The sequence below is a fragment of the Microcaecilia unicolor genome, chromosome 1 (genome assembly GCF_901765095.1).
Source record: "Microcaecilia unicolor chromosome 1, aMicUni1.1, whole genome shotgun sequence".
NCBI classification, from domain to species: domain Eukaryota; kingdom Metazoa; phylum Chordata; class Amphibia; order Gymnophiona; family Siphonopidae; genus Microcaecilia; species Microcaecilia unicolor.
This window is the reverse complement of record NC_044031.1, coordinates 580,609,367-580,627,347: the sequence shown is the minus strand read 5'-3', so window position 1 is coordinate 580,627,347 and position 17,981 is coordinate 580,609,367. Positions and strand designations below refer to the sequence as shown.

At 40.1% G+C, this 17,981-nt stretch overlaps 1 protein-coding gene across 6 annotated transcripts in view; it reads right to left on the bottom strand.

Annotated features, from left to right (window-relative positions):
- WDYHV1 (WDYHV motif containing 1) overlaps nt 1-17,981 on the bottom strand; it is a 90,847-nt gene that overhangs the window by 25,135 nt on the left and 47,731 nt on the right. For all 6 annotated transcript variants that reach the window (XM_030218790.1, XM_030218775.1, XM_030218782.1 and 3 more), the window contains 3 exons: nt 14,976-15,026; nt 10,686-10,834; nt 2,097-2,221 (listed from right to left, as the gene is read on the bottom strand). In XM_030218790.1, the coding sequence (XP_030074650.1) occupies nt 2,097-2,221; nt 10,686-10,834; nt 14,976-15,026 (325 nt within the window). The remainder of the gene's footprint in view (nt 1-2,096; nt 2,222-10,685; nt 10,835-14,975; nt 15,027-17,981) is intronic.

Sequence of the window (17,981 nt, the reverse complement as noted above, 5' to 3'; positions counted from 1 at the left end):
GATGAATGCGTTAAGCGCTGATTAGTATGCATTTGCAAGCTAGTAGCCCTGTTTAGCATGCATTTGCATGCTACTTGCGCTAAGAGCCCTCAAGTGCGTTGTTTCAGGCGCTCGAGGGCTCTGATCATGGGTCGGCAGCAAACTCCGGTGCTAGTATGGCGTTAACAGCCTCTAGCGCCGGAGTTTGCTTTTGATCATGAGGGCCTTAATGACTAAAGAAAGATGTTAACCAACACAGGTGATAAGATCAATCCCTGAAGTATTTCCACCACTTCCTGGGGCTATTGAGAACTCACCATTGTCCACACTTGGAATTGCCTCCCTTGCAAAAATGACACACATCCAATCAATCACTTTGCTACTATTTGAATTGCTCACAGGAATAACCAAAGTACTACTACTACTACTATTTAGCATTTCTATAGCGCTACAAGGCGTATGCAGCGCTGCACAAACATAGAAGAAAGACAGTCCCTGCTCAAAGAGCTTACAATCTAATAGACAAAAATAAAGTAAGCAAATCAAAATCAATTAATGTGTACAGGAAGGAGAAGAGGAGGGTAGGTGGAGGCAAGTGGTTACGAGTCAAAAGCAATGTTAAAGAGGTGGGCTTTCAGTCTAGATTTAAAGGTGGCCAAGGATGGGGCAAGACGTAGGGGCTCAGGAAGTTTATTCCAGGCGTAGGGTGCAATGAGACAGAAGGCGCGAAGTCTGGAGTTGGCAGTAGTGGAGAAGGGAACAGATAAGAAGGATTTATCCATGGAGCGGAGTGCACAGGAAGGGGTGTAGGGAAGGAAGGAGATAAGGCAGCTTTTAAACTAGAAATTGGGGGAAGGCCAACAGTCACTCAAAAGCGCATGGTTCGGAATAAGGTATCTTTCAAAGATATCACCAAAACAGGGAAGATAGGGTATCCTGATAGCGAGGTTGCAATAGAGAGCATAGTAAATCGGGAGTCTTGTTTACTCTTTCCAAAAATACCAGGACTAGGGGACATGTAATGAAGCTACAAAGTAGTAAATTTAAAATGACTTGGAGAAAATATTTCTTCACTCAACATGTAATTAAATTAGTTGCCAGAGAATGTGGTAAAAGCAGTTAGATTAGTGGGGTTTAAAAAAAGGTTTGGATAGCTTCCTAAAAGAAAAGTTCATAAGCCATTATTAAGATGGACTTGGGAAAAATCTACTGCTTATTTCTGAGATAAGAAGCATAAAATATATTGTACTGTTCTGGGATCTTGCCAGGTACTTGTGACCTGGCTCTTGGCTAATGTTGGAAACAGGATACTGGGTTTGACAGACCTTTGGTCTGTCCCAGTATGAGAAACCTGTGCTAAAATGGGACAGCAGCCAAGTGCATGCAAAAAAAAGGAAATCAATTTGGGGCTGTGTACAGAACATCAGCATAATTCTGAGGCCCACTTTTAAAAAGGAACAAATGATGGTTTCTAGATTAATTTATAACTGCATATTAACACTAGAATAGCAGAGTAATAAAAGAACAGCCACATTACTTGAAACCTCTCTGCGGAGCTAAATGAACTAAACAGCTTAAAGTCTTTCTAGGAAATACAGCCCTCTGCAGGATCATGGAAGAATCACACTGTTTTCCATGTTTCAAAATGCTGTAATATCCCAGCATGCGGAAAGATTGAGAGTTGTTCTTTTTATGGCTAAGTATGAATCAGCCCACACAAACAATACTGACCCTGCTCGCTTCCTAAAGACATTACAGCATGAAGTTAACAAACGTGGACAGAAGGTTTCATCTGTTTTCCCCTCATTGTATGTAGATATGTCCTTCTCAGTCCTGGACAATGTGTGCCCTCTCAGTCCAGGAGGAAATCCTCTGAGATTTAGCCTCAGTCATCATCCCTTACTCCCCAAGACAAAATATGCCTCCCTTCTGTTCTAACACACAAGAGGCTTGAGCATAAATCTTCTCCACCACAGCACTGTACAAACAAAGCCTTTTATGGCGAAAAAAAAAATCCAATAGGACAAAATTATTTGCAGTCTCAATGCACACTCAAGGGAAGAAGGATATCACTTATGGTCTCAATTCAAGGATCATGGGGGAAGAAGCCAAATTACCTGAAGTTTCAATGCAATGGTAAGGGGGAGGAGACTTCCTCCATTTCCCACTGGAGTTTTTCATGTGAGATCGGTCAGAAGCAAACGTCTTCAGATATAGATCCCCTTGGATCACCCTCAGTTTTCTAAATAAAAATACAACCCAAAACAGAAGAACTGTCAGACTTTCTTTGTACAATCAATGTTATACTAATTCAGTAATACTACTACTTAATTTTATAGCACTAAATTGACAAAGACAGCACTGAACAGTGGTGCTAAGTATTCAAGCATGAAATGTCCTCTCATAAAAGAGTTTACATCTAGGTAGATACCTTAGGAAGTTGGAGACAACAAGACTTGTCCAGGCTTCTCTGGTTCTTAGTCCATGTCTTCAACCACTAGACCACTTCCTCTCCCTTATCTGGCAGCCTAATCCTAATGCCGACACATTCCATTCACTTTGAACGGGCTGTTTTGGCATTGCTGAATGGCTTTGTAAACAGGGGGCAGATTTTTACAAAAACTCTTTTAAGTTGGTGTGGTCCTCAGAGAAACTGGTAAGGAATTCCAAAATTTGACAGCCCGATATGAAAATTAAAATTCTTGTAACAGACTCCAACTAGAGGGGAAATGAAGAATATTTTTTCCTGATCTAGAGGAAAAGGGATGAGATGATAGAAACATAGTGTAAACCATCAAATAACCTATAAATCAAACAAACTAACTTAAAATGAATTCTAGCCAATATAGGAAGCCAATGAAGCTGAAAAAAGGCAGGGAGGTAGTATCTTTTTTTTCCCCAAAATTAAAAGTAGCGGCAGTGTTCTGCAAAACTTGCAATCTGGCAAGAAAAATAGCCGACACAAAACAATATAGATCATTACAGTAATCTAAATGAGACAAGATCAAAGACTAGACCAGAACTGAGAAGACAAGCCAATCAGTTCTTAATTGATGAAGTCTGAAAAAACAATTTTCTGCTACATGATTAAGCTGCAGGACCAACGTCTGCAGATTAATATTCAATGATAAACCATTGCCCAGTACTATCTTAGAACCTGGCAATGTTCAATCCAATTCAGCCATAATAATTTTGTTTTGTCAGTATTATACTTAGTTGTTCAATCCTTTCTATATATAATGTAATATTTGGTAGAATGGAGAGAATGTCATGCTCAACAGAAAATAACAGAAACATATCAGCATACGAAAAAAATGTAAGCTCCTAATGTAGAAAAAAACATGACAAAACTAAGTCTTATAGACATTGAACATTGTGGGAGAGAGTGGGGACCTCTGTGGAACCCCACAAGATGGCCACCAATGAAGAGAAAAACTTGTTGCTCATTTTAACCTGATAATGCCTATGAACTAAAATTTCCTTTATCCAAGACAAAATATAGCCCATACGTCAAGCTCAATTTATATAGTAAAATATCATGATCTACTGTATCAAAGGCTGTAGTTAAACCTTACTGCAATAAGACAGCAGTGTTACCTTGAGCAAACAAAAGTTTGGCTTTCGACCTAATGGCTAATAAGACAGCCTCTATAGAATGAAAAGGGCAGAAACCAACCTGTAATGTATTCAGTCAAAATTGAACAGAAAAATCAGATAAGTCTGCAACATTTAATTCAAATAGTTTTGCCAAGAGCAGGATGCTAGCAACTGGCTGATAATTAGCAGGTAAGCCAGGGTCCAGTTTTTGAATTCTTTAAAAGAGGAGTGAGAATATTACTCAACATAGAAGAAAAAAACACCCCTTTGTAAGAAATCATTCAAAAGAGGTAAACCAGACAAGTAACTAAGAAGGTATATTTCCCTTTAAATAAGCTGGACAACTATCAAGTTGACAAATGGATTTAGATAACTTCATAAATAAGGATTTTGTCTTACTGATTGGAAGCTCTGAAAAAATAGACCAGATTCTATATGCAGATAAAGAATCAGCATCACAATAAGATGAATATGTGATTACTGCATCCAAATCTGGCGGAAATAATTCTCTAATTTTGTTTATTTTATCTGAAAAATAGGACGCTAAACTGTCAGCAGTCGGAAAGGACTGTAAATTGTCCATCTTTTTATCAGAAGAAACTAAAGTACGAAATAAACCAAAATGTTTCTTCTGGTCCAAATAATTTTTCTCTATTTGTGTGGCATAAGTATGTCTAGCAGACTGCAATAAAAATTTGTATTGATTAATAGTCTTTTTTCTGTTCCAGTCTGATAGGGCCCTAAAGATGATCTGTTTACAATGGCGTGCTAGCGTTTTTAACATGCGCTAAAAATTAATGCGTGCTAACCACGTAGATGCCCATAGGAATATTATGGGCATCTACACAGTGCATACTAATTTTTAGTGCGCATTCAAAACGCTAGTGTGTCTTTGTAAACAGGGCTCTAAATCTTTCTCCAATAATGTTCTAATCTATGACAGGTCTTTTTTTTTTTTTTTTTTTTTTTAACTCAGAGTTCTTTAGTATACCATGAAATCTCATGTCTAACTGGTTTAGATTTAATAATTATATAAATATGCCCGATTGCAGATCGACTTACTATTAAACAAAACAAAACTCGTAGACCCGCCAGGTAGACCTATTATATCAAGTAGAGGTTCTTTATTAGAACCTCTCTCGATGTTTGTTGATTGTTTCCTGCAACCTTTCGTGAAAAGTGGGGCATCATACATAAAGGATACTACTCACTTTTTGCAACTATTAGATTCATATAATGGCAGAGTGAGTGGTATGTTGGTCACTTTAGATGTGTCCTCTCTTTATACAGTCATACCACAAGATGAAGCCTTGGAGGTGATAGAAATGTTCTTAAATGAACGAGAACCGAGTCGGTTCCCTATGTCCTTCATCCTGGCTCTAGCAGAATTAGCGATGAGAAAAAATTTTTTTCTTGTTTGATGAGCAGCTATACCAACAAGTGTCAGGTGTAGCCATGGGAGCAACCATGGCACCGTCAGTGGCGAATTTATACATGAGGGCATTTGAGCAGAAGTTTATCTACACAACTGAGCTTTATCAATATGTAGCCCTTTGGGTTAGATTTATCGATATCTTTTTATTATGGACTAGTGATGAAGAACATCTTGTTCAGTTTGTGTCAGCTTTGAACAGAAGCCATCCGCGGATTAAGTTTACAGCACAGATAAATGCAACACAGATCTCATTTTTGGATGTATTAATCACTAATATCAATGGAGAGATTAGTACTACCGTATTTCATAAACCAACCGATAGGAATACGTTTTTAAACTATAGTAGTTGCCATCCAAGATCTTTAAAAGACAATTTACCGTTTTCCCAATTTTTGAGACATCGGCGCATATGCTCTACAGATAAAGAGTTTAAAATGCAATCTAGAAGACTGTCACAAAGATTAGTGAAAAGAGGCTATCCTGAATACATACTTCGGAAAGCCTATAAAAGAGCGAGATGGAACACCAGAGAATTGTTACTGACTCCAAAGGCTGACAGGCAGAATGACTCAGATGATTACATTACGTATGTTACTCAGTATAATATGGACTCTCTGAAACTAGCAAAGACTTTGAAGAAGCATTGGTCTTTGATCAATACATTACCATGCTTTGAGAAGACCAAATTGAGGTTAGCCTACAGCAGGAGTTTGAATTTGAAAGAACACCTTTGTCCAGCAGTTTTGCCATCTACCGTTATACCCTCCGATGAGATGAATGGTCACTGGAGATGTGGCGACTGTAATTACTGTTCTATTATGGAAGAGACTTGTGAGTTCATCAATCCCACTGACAATAAGACATATGTATTAAAACAATGCACCAATTGCAGATCAAGAGGTGTGATATATTGCTTTAGATGTCCTTGCAATAAGATCTATGTAGGACAAACAAAGAGGATGTTAACGGTAAGATTGAGTGAACATAAAAGCTCTATCAATACTAACCGGATCGGGCTTCCACTAGCGATGCACTGCAAGACCCATCAACATACCTTTGAAGATCTTAGATGTGTGGTACTTCAATCCATTAATCAGACTAGAAGAGGGGGTGATTATCAGAAACTCCTTTTGCAAAATGAGCAAAAATGGATATTTAAATTACGTTCTTTGCACCCGACAGGATTAAACCATCGGGTAGAGTGGAGCCATTTCTTTTAGAGCTTTCCTATTGGCGCCTTTGATCTAACAGCGTCTGACGTCAATTTTTTATAAAGCAGCCATTTTGATTAGTAAGTAAACTGCTAGGAAAGCGTAGCATTTGAGCTGCCCTCTCGTCCCAGTAAGTGTGTGGTTTTCCTATGATCCTCTTTGTTTTTGGCGTGATTTTTAATGTTTAATATTTCTTTCCGTAGATAGTGCGTTAGAGGCCCTGAAGCAGCCTTGCGAAACGCTGGCCATCGTCGGCCACGCACTTGTGGAGAGGGAAGAATTCAGTATTTTCACGCTATCCTCTGTCATCAAGCACCCACCGCAAAGATAAGTGTGGTGTTTATATAAATCATAGATGATCATAAGTTAAGTACAAGTAAAACTACAGTAGCGGTTTTTTATGCCTGTGATGAAAGTGAGGTCTTTTGACCCGTTATAGCTTCTTTAGGTCAATTCAAGACCCAGAAGCTTTTTGAGGCTTTTTCCGCCACTGTGTTGTATCATTTGGCTATAAGTAGTCATTTTTTGACAGCAGATCTTATTGTTTTGTTTTGTTTATTAGATTTAATAATTACAGGAGAGATAGCATCAGTAGTGGTGGAAAGGACAGTGTATGCCAGCATTTAAATGATCCAAGATAGCAGAAAAATCCAGCTGAGCAACTTCTGTCAAAAAAATCAGGTGGATTTATTCTATGTCTGGTCATAACAGATTTAGATGACAATAGAGAATTTGAAATCATTAGTGAAAGGGTAAATTCAGCTAAGAAATGGTCAGACCAAGGAACATTATCCTTAATCCCTAGATGAGAAATTGAGCCAGAGAAAAACCCAAAACAGAAATACAGTTAATATATGACCTCTGTCAATGAGTGATCTGCGAGTGTACAAAAGATAAGACCCAAGTTTCTAAAATTGACAGAAAATCTTTGATATCACAAATCAACCTTTTTCAAGGTGAAGATTAATAAAAGCACAGAATCAACATGTAAAAACTGCTGCGATATAAAAATCAATAAAATGATTGTCTAATAGTATTCCAAGGGACTGGGGGGTGATAAACTAAAATAAAACCCACTGATCCACGCAATGAAGAATCACAGAATTTGCAGAAGCAGATTTACAGACCAGGAGTGCTAAGAGAATCAGGAGCACTTTTACTAAGCCGCATAGGCGCGTCAATTTTGAGCTACCGCGTGGCCTGAGCAGTATTCAGCATTGTACACACGTCCACTAAGCATGCTGGAAATTTTATGGCATGCAGCGCTAACCGAATAGTATTCACCATTGTACGCATTAGACAATTACCACCTAGTTAACACGTGAGACCTTACCACTAGGTCAATGGGTGGTGGTAAGGTCTCAGGCCCAAATCGGACGCGCACCAATTTTTATTTTGCCACACCTCCATTTTCTGACATAAAAGGCTTTTTTTGCAGGCGCGTTGATAAACGGACCTCCGTGCGTCCAATACATACGACTACACCAGCACAAGCCATTTTCCAGTGCACCTTAGTAAAAGGACCCCTCAATAACTTTTACAAATTATCTCCAGACCACCTCCCTTTTTTTTCTAATCTGGGAAAACTTAAAATTTTATATCCTGGAGGATACAAACTGTTCAAGATAAAGCTGTCAGAGACACTAAGCCAGGTTTCTGTAATGAAAGCAAAACTAACTGGACATCCTCAACAAGCTCTTTAACAACATGCTTATTTCTAACTGACCATGCATTTAAATAAATAAATAAATAAATACTAGGGATAGATTTAAACAATGGCTGAATAATCAAATCCACAATAGCCGGATAGCGAAGTGACTAAAAAAAATCCCACACCTTTGTTGTCCACAAATTTGCCCACAAAGGGGAACAACTAAGGGGCAATACACACCCCTTGGGGTGCCCCTTTGGCTGCACACCTCAGAAGTGGCATGCCTTTGTAGTGCAGGAACTCATCTGGTACCGATGACGTCGCTGAAAGGGGCAGAGCAAACGCCACACCGCCAAACTTCCCAGAGAGTGCAGTACAAAGTCAATTAAAAGCAGCTTTCTGGCACAAATAAAATGAATTTAGATGGAACTTCTTTGTGAATGATGCCAAAATCTGCAATAGGACCGACACCCCTAATGGTGTGGATAACATGAAGAAAGACTTAGCAAAGCTAGAGGAATGGCCTGTAATTTGGCAGCTAAGATTTAATGCGAAAAAATGCAGGGTCATGCATTTGGACTGCAAAAACCCAAGGGAACGGTGTAGTTTAGGGGGTAAAGAACTTTTGTGCATGAAAGAGGAATGGGATCGTATGTGAAACAGGTAGAGAAGGTGATACAGAAAGCTAGAAGGATGCTTGGGTGCACAGGAAGAGGAATGGCCAGTAGGGAAAAGGAGGTGATGATGCCTCTGTATAAGACACTGGTGAGACCTCATTTAGAATATTGTCTAGAGTTCTGGAGACCACACCTTCAAAAAGATATAAAACAGGATGGAGTCAGCCCACAGAGCAGCTACTAAAAAGTTCAGTGGTCTTAAGATATATGGGGACAGACTTAAAGATCTCAATATGTATACTTTGGAAGAAAGGTGGGAGAGGGAAGATATGATAGACATTTAAACACCTAACAAATGCACAGGAGGCAAGTTTCTTTCAATTCGAAGGAAGCACTGGAATAATGGGGCATAGGATGAAGGTGAAAGGGGATAGACTCAGAAGTAACCTGAGGAAATACTTCTTCATGGAAAGGGTGGTGAATTCGTGGAACGGCCTCCCAGTGGAAGCGGTGGAGACGAAAATGGTATCTGAATTCAAGAGAGGTTGACAAGTATATAAGATCTCTAAGGAAGTGAAAAGGAGAATAGATGGCATGGATGGACAGACTGGATAGGCAATATGGTCTTTATCTGCCTACATTTTTCTCGGTTTCTGTTTCTCTGTTTATTGGATTTAAATCCAATTTGTACAAATCTTTCCATTCATCCCTCTCTGCAGTGAAACTTACAATTATTTTTTTTTTGCAACCTTTGATGTCTTTGATAAGATGTCAGGGCAGGGCTTTTTTTGAGGGGGTACTGAGTACCGGCACCTTTTCCACTGTCTGCTAAAATTGACCCATGGACCCCAAGTTTTAATGAAAGAGCTCAGGTTCTACACACTCATTCTGCCTTGTCAAATTCTGTGACTAGTTGCAGGGGGGCCTGGCTATTGTGGGATGAGTCCCTCAGTGATCACCCCACCCCTGAAGGGTGGCCTAGCATTTGAATACCAGCACCTTCTTTGCTAGAAAAAAAAAAAACCAAAAAAACAAAACACACTGTGTCAGGGCTACATATTTTCCTTCTACCCTGACTGCATTCACATCTTGCTATCTTTAAAGACTTTTCAGGATGCTACAGGAGTTTTGCAGTCTTTCCTTCAGATGGTTAATGAATGGTTAAAACAAAATCACTTGGAGGCCCTTTTACTAAGCTATGTTAAGCAGCTAGCACGTGTTTTACCGTTCATTAGACATTAGTATGGACATGCGCTATGCTCTAATGTGCTATTAAACAAGCCAGTGAGGTAAAAACCCACATTACCTAATTAACACAAAAGTGTGACCAGGGTGGTGCAGAGCACAGGAGAGGCCTGCTGCAACAGCTAGAGCGCAGATTACCATGCGCTGTCACAACTGCCGATAGCGAATCACTACTTACTGCTCCTTAAGACGGAGGTATCGTTAGTTGCAAAACAAAGAAGTGCAAGTCACTGCAGGATGCATTATAATGAGATGCAAAGCACATTATTAATGCAAGCTGTATTATTCAATTTGCTTAATTTTACAAGTTGTATTATTCATGAAAAACCATCACTAGTTCATAGCTGGTGTTATTTTTCCAGCCCAGGAGCATCAGGTCACTAACATGCCATAAGTTGGTGAGTTGAATAACAGCTTGTGAAGTAGATCCCTGGGAGTACTGGCTGACTAAAATATGGCCCAATGCTCCTGGGCACAATTTTCAAGAGGCCAGAGCTTCCCAAAGCCATTTCCCTTTTATGGCAACTTGACCGTTTGTGGTAATACCATGAGACTACTGTTAGGAGTCATCAGCGCCATTTTGAAGATGGTACCAGCAGTGACAGGAACACCTGCAAACTGCTCCTGCCACTGAACCCTAGACCACCAGGGAGTGGAATTAGGCCTGGGGTGGGGGAGTGGTTTTGGTTTTATGGGAGGTATTCTTCAGCTATGAAAAGCTCTGGTTTCTTTAAGAAGACTCTCTGGGAAGCAAAAATTGGGCCACATATTACACCCAGGGAGCTGGATAAAAAACAAACAAACAAAAAAACAACTTAGTTTGTGAGGTTGATTGCAAGTTGCGTTATTTACTGTGCGAATCAGTCACTTATCTCCTAATTAAAAGTAGGTGCTTGAGTTTTGGTTCTCTTTGTAAACTAAAAACAAGAATTAATGTTTCATTTACCTACCTCCTAAATTCTGGGTGGATGTTGCTATCCGATTTGAAGGCCTTCTCTATGTAAGTATCAAAGGGACATGGAAAGGGTAGTAGGGTATCAAGGTCATAAATCAAGCTCTGGTTTCCACTCAATACACGGAGCAAAATCACATGATAATCCTAGGAAAACAAGTTCAATTCAACCATTTATAAACCGTCTTTCATAAATTCCAAAAGTTAATTTGTAGCATTTGTATCCCACATTTTCCCACCAATTTGCAGGCTCAAAATAAAAATAAAATGTTAATTAAATGTATAAGAATTTATAAGAATCTGTAAAGTAACAAAAACATCTCACCCAAGTAAAAGCCAAAAGTTAAATTATTAGTAGATTCTTAGATTACTGTAACACATTGTATATGGGCTTACCAAAGAAAAGCTTAAATTGACTACAGGTTAACTGTTGGAAAGAAAGACTACATCACCTTAGTATTAAGAAGTCTTCACTAGCTTCCAGTCTCCTTCTATTGCATTCCTTAAATATCCTGCACTTTGGTTTTTGGGGTAGAACCCCAGGATTTCACAGGATACTTTACTAGTTTTGTCCTTGGTAAAAGCCTGTCAGTTTGACAAGCACCAGGACAGGCCCTAAATCATAGAATGACCTGATAAAGGAAATTAGGGCGGCTAATTTATAAGAGGATGCCTAGGCAAGAAGGTAATGGATGTGCCTTTGTACCTTCATACAGTGATGTGAAAAAGATTTTTCCCCTCTCCTGATTTCCCTATTTCATACATGTCACACTGAATGCTTTCTGATCTTTAAACAAAGGGACCCTGAAAAAAACACAACACAGTTCTTAAATTACATCATTCATTTATGGAACACAATTATCCAAGGCCCAAATCACTCTATGTGAAAAAGTAACTGCCTCAAAACTTAATAACTGGTTGTACTACCTTTAGCAGCAATAATTGCAACCAAACACTTCATTTAATTTGATATTTTACATCACTTTTGAGGAATCTTAGCCCACTCTGCAGAACAGCTTTAATTCAGACACACTTGTAGGTTTCATGTATGAGTACATGATCCTAATCCCTGAAGGAACTAGAAGCGAGACCTGGCCACCATCAGTGGGACCACTGTGTATTTGTTATAAGGAGAAAAAAAAACGATTCTATGCAAAATAAGTGCATTAATGTCCATTTATTGCATTTGAAATTTTTGTGTGGAAGATTTTTTTTCCCAGTCACATAATTGTCTCCTATGTCATTCAGATATTCTGACCAAGACAGAGGCTTTTTAATTTCACTTTCTGCAAGAGTAAGAGAAATGAATACAGGGGAATCGTATATATTTGGCAGAGTGATTTTGTTTTTTTATGTGAATAACCATGTTTATTCCTTGCATTATTGAATTCCATCACTGTTTGTCATCTCCCCACACACACATACATAAGGAAAAGAAACAGGAGATTTAGTTGTCTGGGTTTATTTTTATTTTAAAGAAGAAATCCGTCCAAAGACGGAGAACTCAGAACGCCCCAAGGAAAATAGCAGTACAACAGAAAAAGTGGGAGGGTGACCAAGGATACCAAAGACTGGAAGATGTATGTTGGTGAAAGGAGTTTACTGAAGTACGAAGACTTTCACTAACATACATCTTCCATTACAGACTGTTGGAGTAATTCTTCTGGAGTTGAAGCGATTTGTTTTATAGCGAGGTCAGTACCAAATGATTCTTTTAAACTACAGATATTTCAATTATAGATTTGTTTTGAGTAGGCATTTTGTGTTCTTGGGATCTTTCTTTCTATGTGAGACCAGCACTAGGTGGTCCTAACAAAGGGCCCTGTTTACTAAGGTGCACATGCATTTTTAGCACGGGCTAAAAATTAGCACGCGCTGTGTAGACACTCAGAAATATTATGGCATCTACACGGTTAGCATACGCTAATGCTTAGCGTGCACTAAAAATGCTAAAGCGCCTGTAGCGCGGCTTAGTAAATAGGGCCCTAAGTGGTTTCCCTGATATGCAGTTGTTTCTTGATATTGAGGTCAGCACTAGATTACCTTTTAAATATTTTTTATAGTAGTGGCTACTGTATACATACTTCTGTGACATGTTGATTTACATTTTCTAATAGTACACATTTAGCTCAAGAACCCCTCTGTAGGCAGCCTCTGAAACATGTGGAGGGCATTTTTGATGTGGCGTTTAAATCCGACTTTGGACATTTTGCTCAAAACGTCCCAAATTCAAGTGGTAAATATAGCAATTTTTGAAACACAAAAACGTTTCTTGTTGTTTCAAAAACGGACATTTGCTAGAAGCTTTTGTGGTCAGTTCATCTATCTTTTTGGACCATTAAAAAAAAAAAGTTCAAGTGAAAAATGCACAAAATTAAGCAATTGGGATGTATTGGTAGGGGGGGGGGGGGGGGGAGCGAGGGAAGCATTTGTAGTAGACTGGCCACACACACATCCCATACAGAGCAGTGGGGCACCCTAGGGGGCACTGCACTGGACTTCACATAAAGGTCCCAGATACACATCCACCTGTTACCCCCTCCAAAACCCACTGTACCCAAGTACACACCACTACAATAACCCTTATGTCTGCAGGTGTCACCTGTATGTGGGTAAAGTGGGTTTTTGATGAGTTTTGGAGAGCTCACACTTTCCACCACAAGTGTAACAGGTAGACTGGGATAGGGGCCTGGGTCTCCCTCTCTATAATCCACAACACTGACCACCAGGCTACTCTGGGGACCTGCTTGCTGCTCTAACAGAACTGACTATAACATCTGAAGCTGTCATAAAGGCTGGTATGTACTGTTCTGGGCAAGTCATTTAACCCTCCATTGCCCCAGGTACAAAATAAGTACCTGTATATAATATGTAAACTGCTTAGATTATAAACCACGGAAAGGCAGTATATCAAATTCTATCCCATTATCATTCTGCAATTTGGGTGGGGGGAGGGGGGGGGTCACACAATTTTATTTGGCTGCAATCATATATTCACAGCCCCCCAAAAATAAGCACCAACTTAGGACAGCTCTTGTGCCTCAGTCAATCAGGGATGCTGTCCTGGGTAGGAGTGTATAAAGGCGTAAGAAGAAGAAAAAATGGGATAGAAAATAGACACCACCAAAAGTGCATATTTTGAAGCACCTACAAATTTTATTATGAATTAGAACAGGCTTGTCCAAGTTCAGTCCTTTGGCCTGCAAACTGGCCAGGTTTTCAGGATAGCTTAGTGAATATGCATGAGAGAGACTTGCATGTCCAATACATCCATGGTATTGAATTGATGTGCACTTTTCTGATCACTGACAGGTCATTTATGACCTATGAACTGCATGGCTAAAAAGACTCAAAATGCCTCAGAACTGTATTTTCTGAAAAGCTGATTTTCTGCTGAGAGCTGCAAGGTCGTGCTGACCCAGCAAGGATCACTCTTCCCCCACCCTGGCAGAGCCGGTGCCACTACTTCTACGTCACCAAGGACACAAGAATGAATATACAGTTTGAAAGCGAAGAGTGTTGAGGGTTAAGATAATACTCTGATAAGGCCTAGGTGCTGGGGAAATCCATATAACGGAATGGCGTCTATAATCCTCTGTAAAAGAAAACTTTGACCTATTTTAAGATGCTGAGTTTCATAAATACTGATAGTATGTACCATTCTATGTAAACAATAAGGTGACACAGAAATTAGCTGATGTAACACATAAGTTAGCTGGAATTGCAAGTTGGGAGGGGGATTGACGCCCAATCCACTGTATATAAGGCACTGCTGTGATTGTATCTGGTCGGAGGGGTGAGATTATCGACAGATCGTAAGCCTTTATAGCTATTTGTAATTGCCTAATTGTGTTATTGCTTTATTGTCTAATTGCTTTGGCTAATTACATTGTCTGATTACCTTGTCTTTTACCTGATTGCTTGGTTATCATCTATAATTGGTAAGTAATAAAGACTTCTTATACATCCATGGTATGCAAATCTCTCTTATACATATTCATTAAGATAGGTCAGATTGTTTGCGCCCTTGAGGGCTGAATTTGGCCAAGCCCGAATTAGAAGGATTTTTTTTAAAGCTGATAGAAGTGCAGTGAGATGTGTGTGTGTGTGTGTGGGGGGGGGGGGGGGGGGGGGGGGGGATCTACTATTTGAGAAGCCTGATTGCTGGGCACTTCCTGATGCCTCAGAATAGTGATTTTACTCACCATTTACTTCATAGATTTTATACCTACACCATTTCAGAACAGTTAAAAGCAGTTAGAAGGTTGTAACATGCAGAATCTCTCACCCAGAGAACAGGCTCATCTCCATGACCTGTCTTCTGCTTCCAAATCGGTATCTGCAAAAATATTAATAGATTTGAGCACTCTAAACCAAAGCTTAAGATGTCAGACTAGTACAATCAATACAAAGAGAAGACCAGCGTGCCAGCCCTCAGAGGAAAGTACAAATTCAAGATTCTTTAACTGACTGGAAAGTCAAATGATATTAGCACTAGGGACAGGAAAGCTGAACATTTTCATTTGTTTTATTTTCATTCCGTTTTTTTGTTAGTGTCATTCCATTTCATTTTATAATAGCACTATTGTATAATATGGCTTACTGAATAAAACTGCACACTCAACATAAAATGAAAAATTAATACAAAAATATACATCCTTATTTGTCATGGTATGGACTCAAACCACAGATACTTATTTCTGGAAATACCAACTCCAATGCTTAATTCACAACTTACACCTGGTCGCTAGAATGGTCTGTCATTCCAAGAGCAACTTGCCATGACCATTGTTACGTCTGTGCTTTCCTCGCCCTCTGGTGGCCAGAACAGGTGGCTGCTATGGACCATCACCCGTTCCAGATTTTAGCTAAGTCCGGTCCGGATCTTCCAGGCTGCCAGGTTTGCTTGCTTGGATTGAGCGTGCACAGCCACCATAGCTTCCTGGTGATTGCTGCAGCTGAGTCTTACCTGTCTGGGCTTATTAGCCATTTTGAAACTCTCTGGCTTTGCCTTGGCATTGCGTCTAAGGCCCTGGTATGTTGGTGCTTGTTGCACTTCTGCTAAGTCCAGTGATTTGTCTGAGATTCTTCAAATGGGTATAGTCTGGTAAATGGCTATCTGAACCTGAAAAAGCACCAAATTGCTTCAAACAAACCACTAGAATTTGAAGCCCTACATATTAGAAAATATTTCTTATTTAAGGCTGCCAGTCGTATTTCTGTGTAAATAAACTAAGCAGTGTTATATTGGGGGGGGGGGGGGGGGGGGGGGGGCTGGAAAGAGTAACAACAAAAAAAACCTAATTTGTATTTCCTGCACCTTCCCTGGAATAGGTATACAGGAGGTACTCCCAAACATGCATTTTTTTTAATCTAAAAATGTATTCTGTCAGTAATTTTGGGGGCTCACAGCTTAAACAACTTTAGGTTCCTTCACCCAGACTCTTCAACACTCTGCTAGGACAAACCACAAAGCCAAACAACCCGATAAGCCAGACTCACACTGAAAAGGCAGAGACTTGATTGCCAATGAAAAATCTTGATTTAATGAAGGAAAACAAATCCAGAAACTACTTAAGGGATCCTTTTACTAAAACTTAGCATATGCTAATGAACATTAATTAGTGTGTGCTAAGTGCCATATGGCCCACAGTTATAAAATAGGACATGCAAAATTTAGTGCACCCTAAGCTTTAAAGGGCCCTAATTAATGCTATTTATGGATAAACCAAAAATAAACCCACCCAAGTACAGTTCCCTTTACACCTTAAGTAGTTACAGCAAGAGGTAAAACGACGACAGAGAAACAGTCCATATTAGACAATTTTACTGCAGGTGTACAGCATTACAACCAATACAGACAAAGAACAAGAATGAAGGTCATGGTTTCTGCATGTCTTACCCAGTGACGTAGCCAGAGCTCAATTTGGGAGGGGGCATGAGCGCAAAGAGGGGGGCACATTCTGCCCTGCCTCCCTGCCACAACCCCACATACTTGGACTGGCAGGGTACCCAAGCCCCACCAACAGCTTTCTTGCAGCAATATCCATCGCCACGCTGCCTGTCCTGCTTTCCTCCTCCCCAGTGCACATGCTCAGTTTTAGTGAAATTGCGCATGTGTGAGCTTCCAAGCATGGGTACGGGGGGGGGGGGGGGGGGGGGTAGCAAGGCAGGCAGCAAGTACTACTACATGAAAGCTTCTGCTGGTAGGGCTTGGAGACCCCTGCAACTGGTCTTACCATTTCAACCAGACATTTCTTTCCAATCCTTTGGGCTTCCAAGCTTAGCCAGAACCAGAGTTTGGATCCTAGCAATATTATCCTACAATATTGTCCTGGGTCAGGGGCCAAGCAATCACAGAACCCAAATCCAATCACCAATTGTCACCCTTAAGAAATTACCATGACACCATCCCCCACCAGGGCTATGAATATTTCCTTCACAGCATTCAGTGTCTCAGCAAATCCAGATAGATCCAATGTGGGAATCAAACAGATTTATTTTATTTATTTGGATTTTGCATACATCTTTTCAGTTGTAGCTCAAGGTGAGTTACATGCAGGTACACTGGATATTTCCTTGTCCCTGGAGGGCTCACAATCTAAGTTTGTACCTGAGGCAATGGAGGGTTAAGTAACTTGCCCAAGATCACAAGGAGCAGCAGTGGGATTTGAACCTGCCACCTCTGGATGTCAAGACCTGTGCTTTAACCACTAGGCCACTCCTCCACTGATTACCTTCTGCATGTGACTGGCACATACATGGCAAGTACTACTACTACTATTAAACATTTCTATAGTGCTACTAGACTTACGCACAGATAAAGATTAGAATGGGCAGGTTCAGTGGCTGCTTGATTCATGGATCCAGTCCTATCTGAACAGCTGCTAGGGGTATCCTGCAGAGGCAGGTGGAAGAGTGAATCCTGGTCATGAGACAAGAGCATCTGACACATAGCATGTTTTGAAGGGAACTACTGTTTGTGCCCCCTAGCCAAGGGCTGGTGCTTCCATGGATGGGCTAAAGAGAGGTCTAAAGGAACAGGCAAAAATTCCTGGCAGAAAAAAATGTGCCCAGTGTCCTTACCTACTACAAGCCCTATCTACCCTGTACCTTTTCAACATTGTTTATTCAGGATCAAAAGAACCATACCACGAACTGCTGAACAATATAAGACAATGCCAACAGGCAATGACATGAAAATAAATAAATAATGACAGAACAGTAAGCAAAACACCGTAAAACAAACAAAAGAAACTTATGATCCCAATTTTGTGAACTACCCACTACCTCC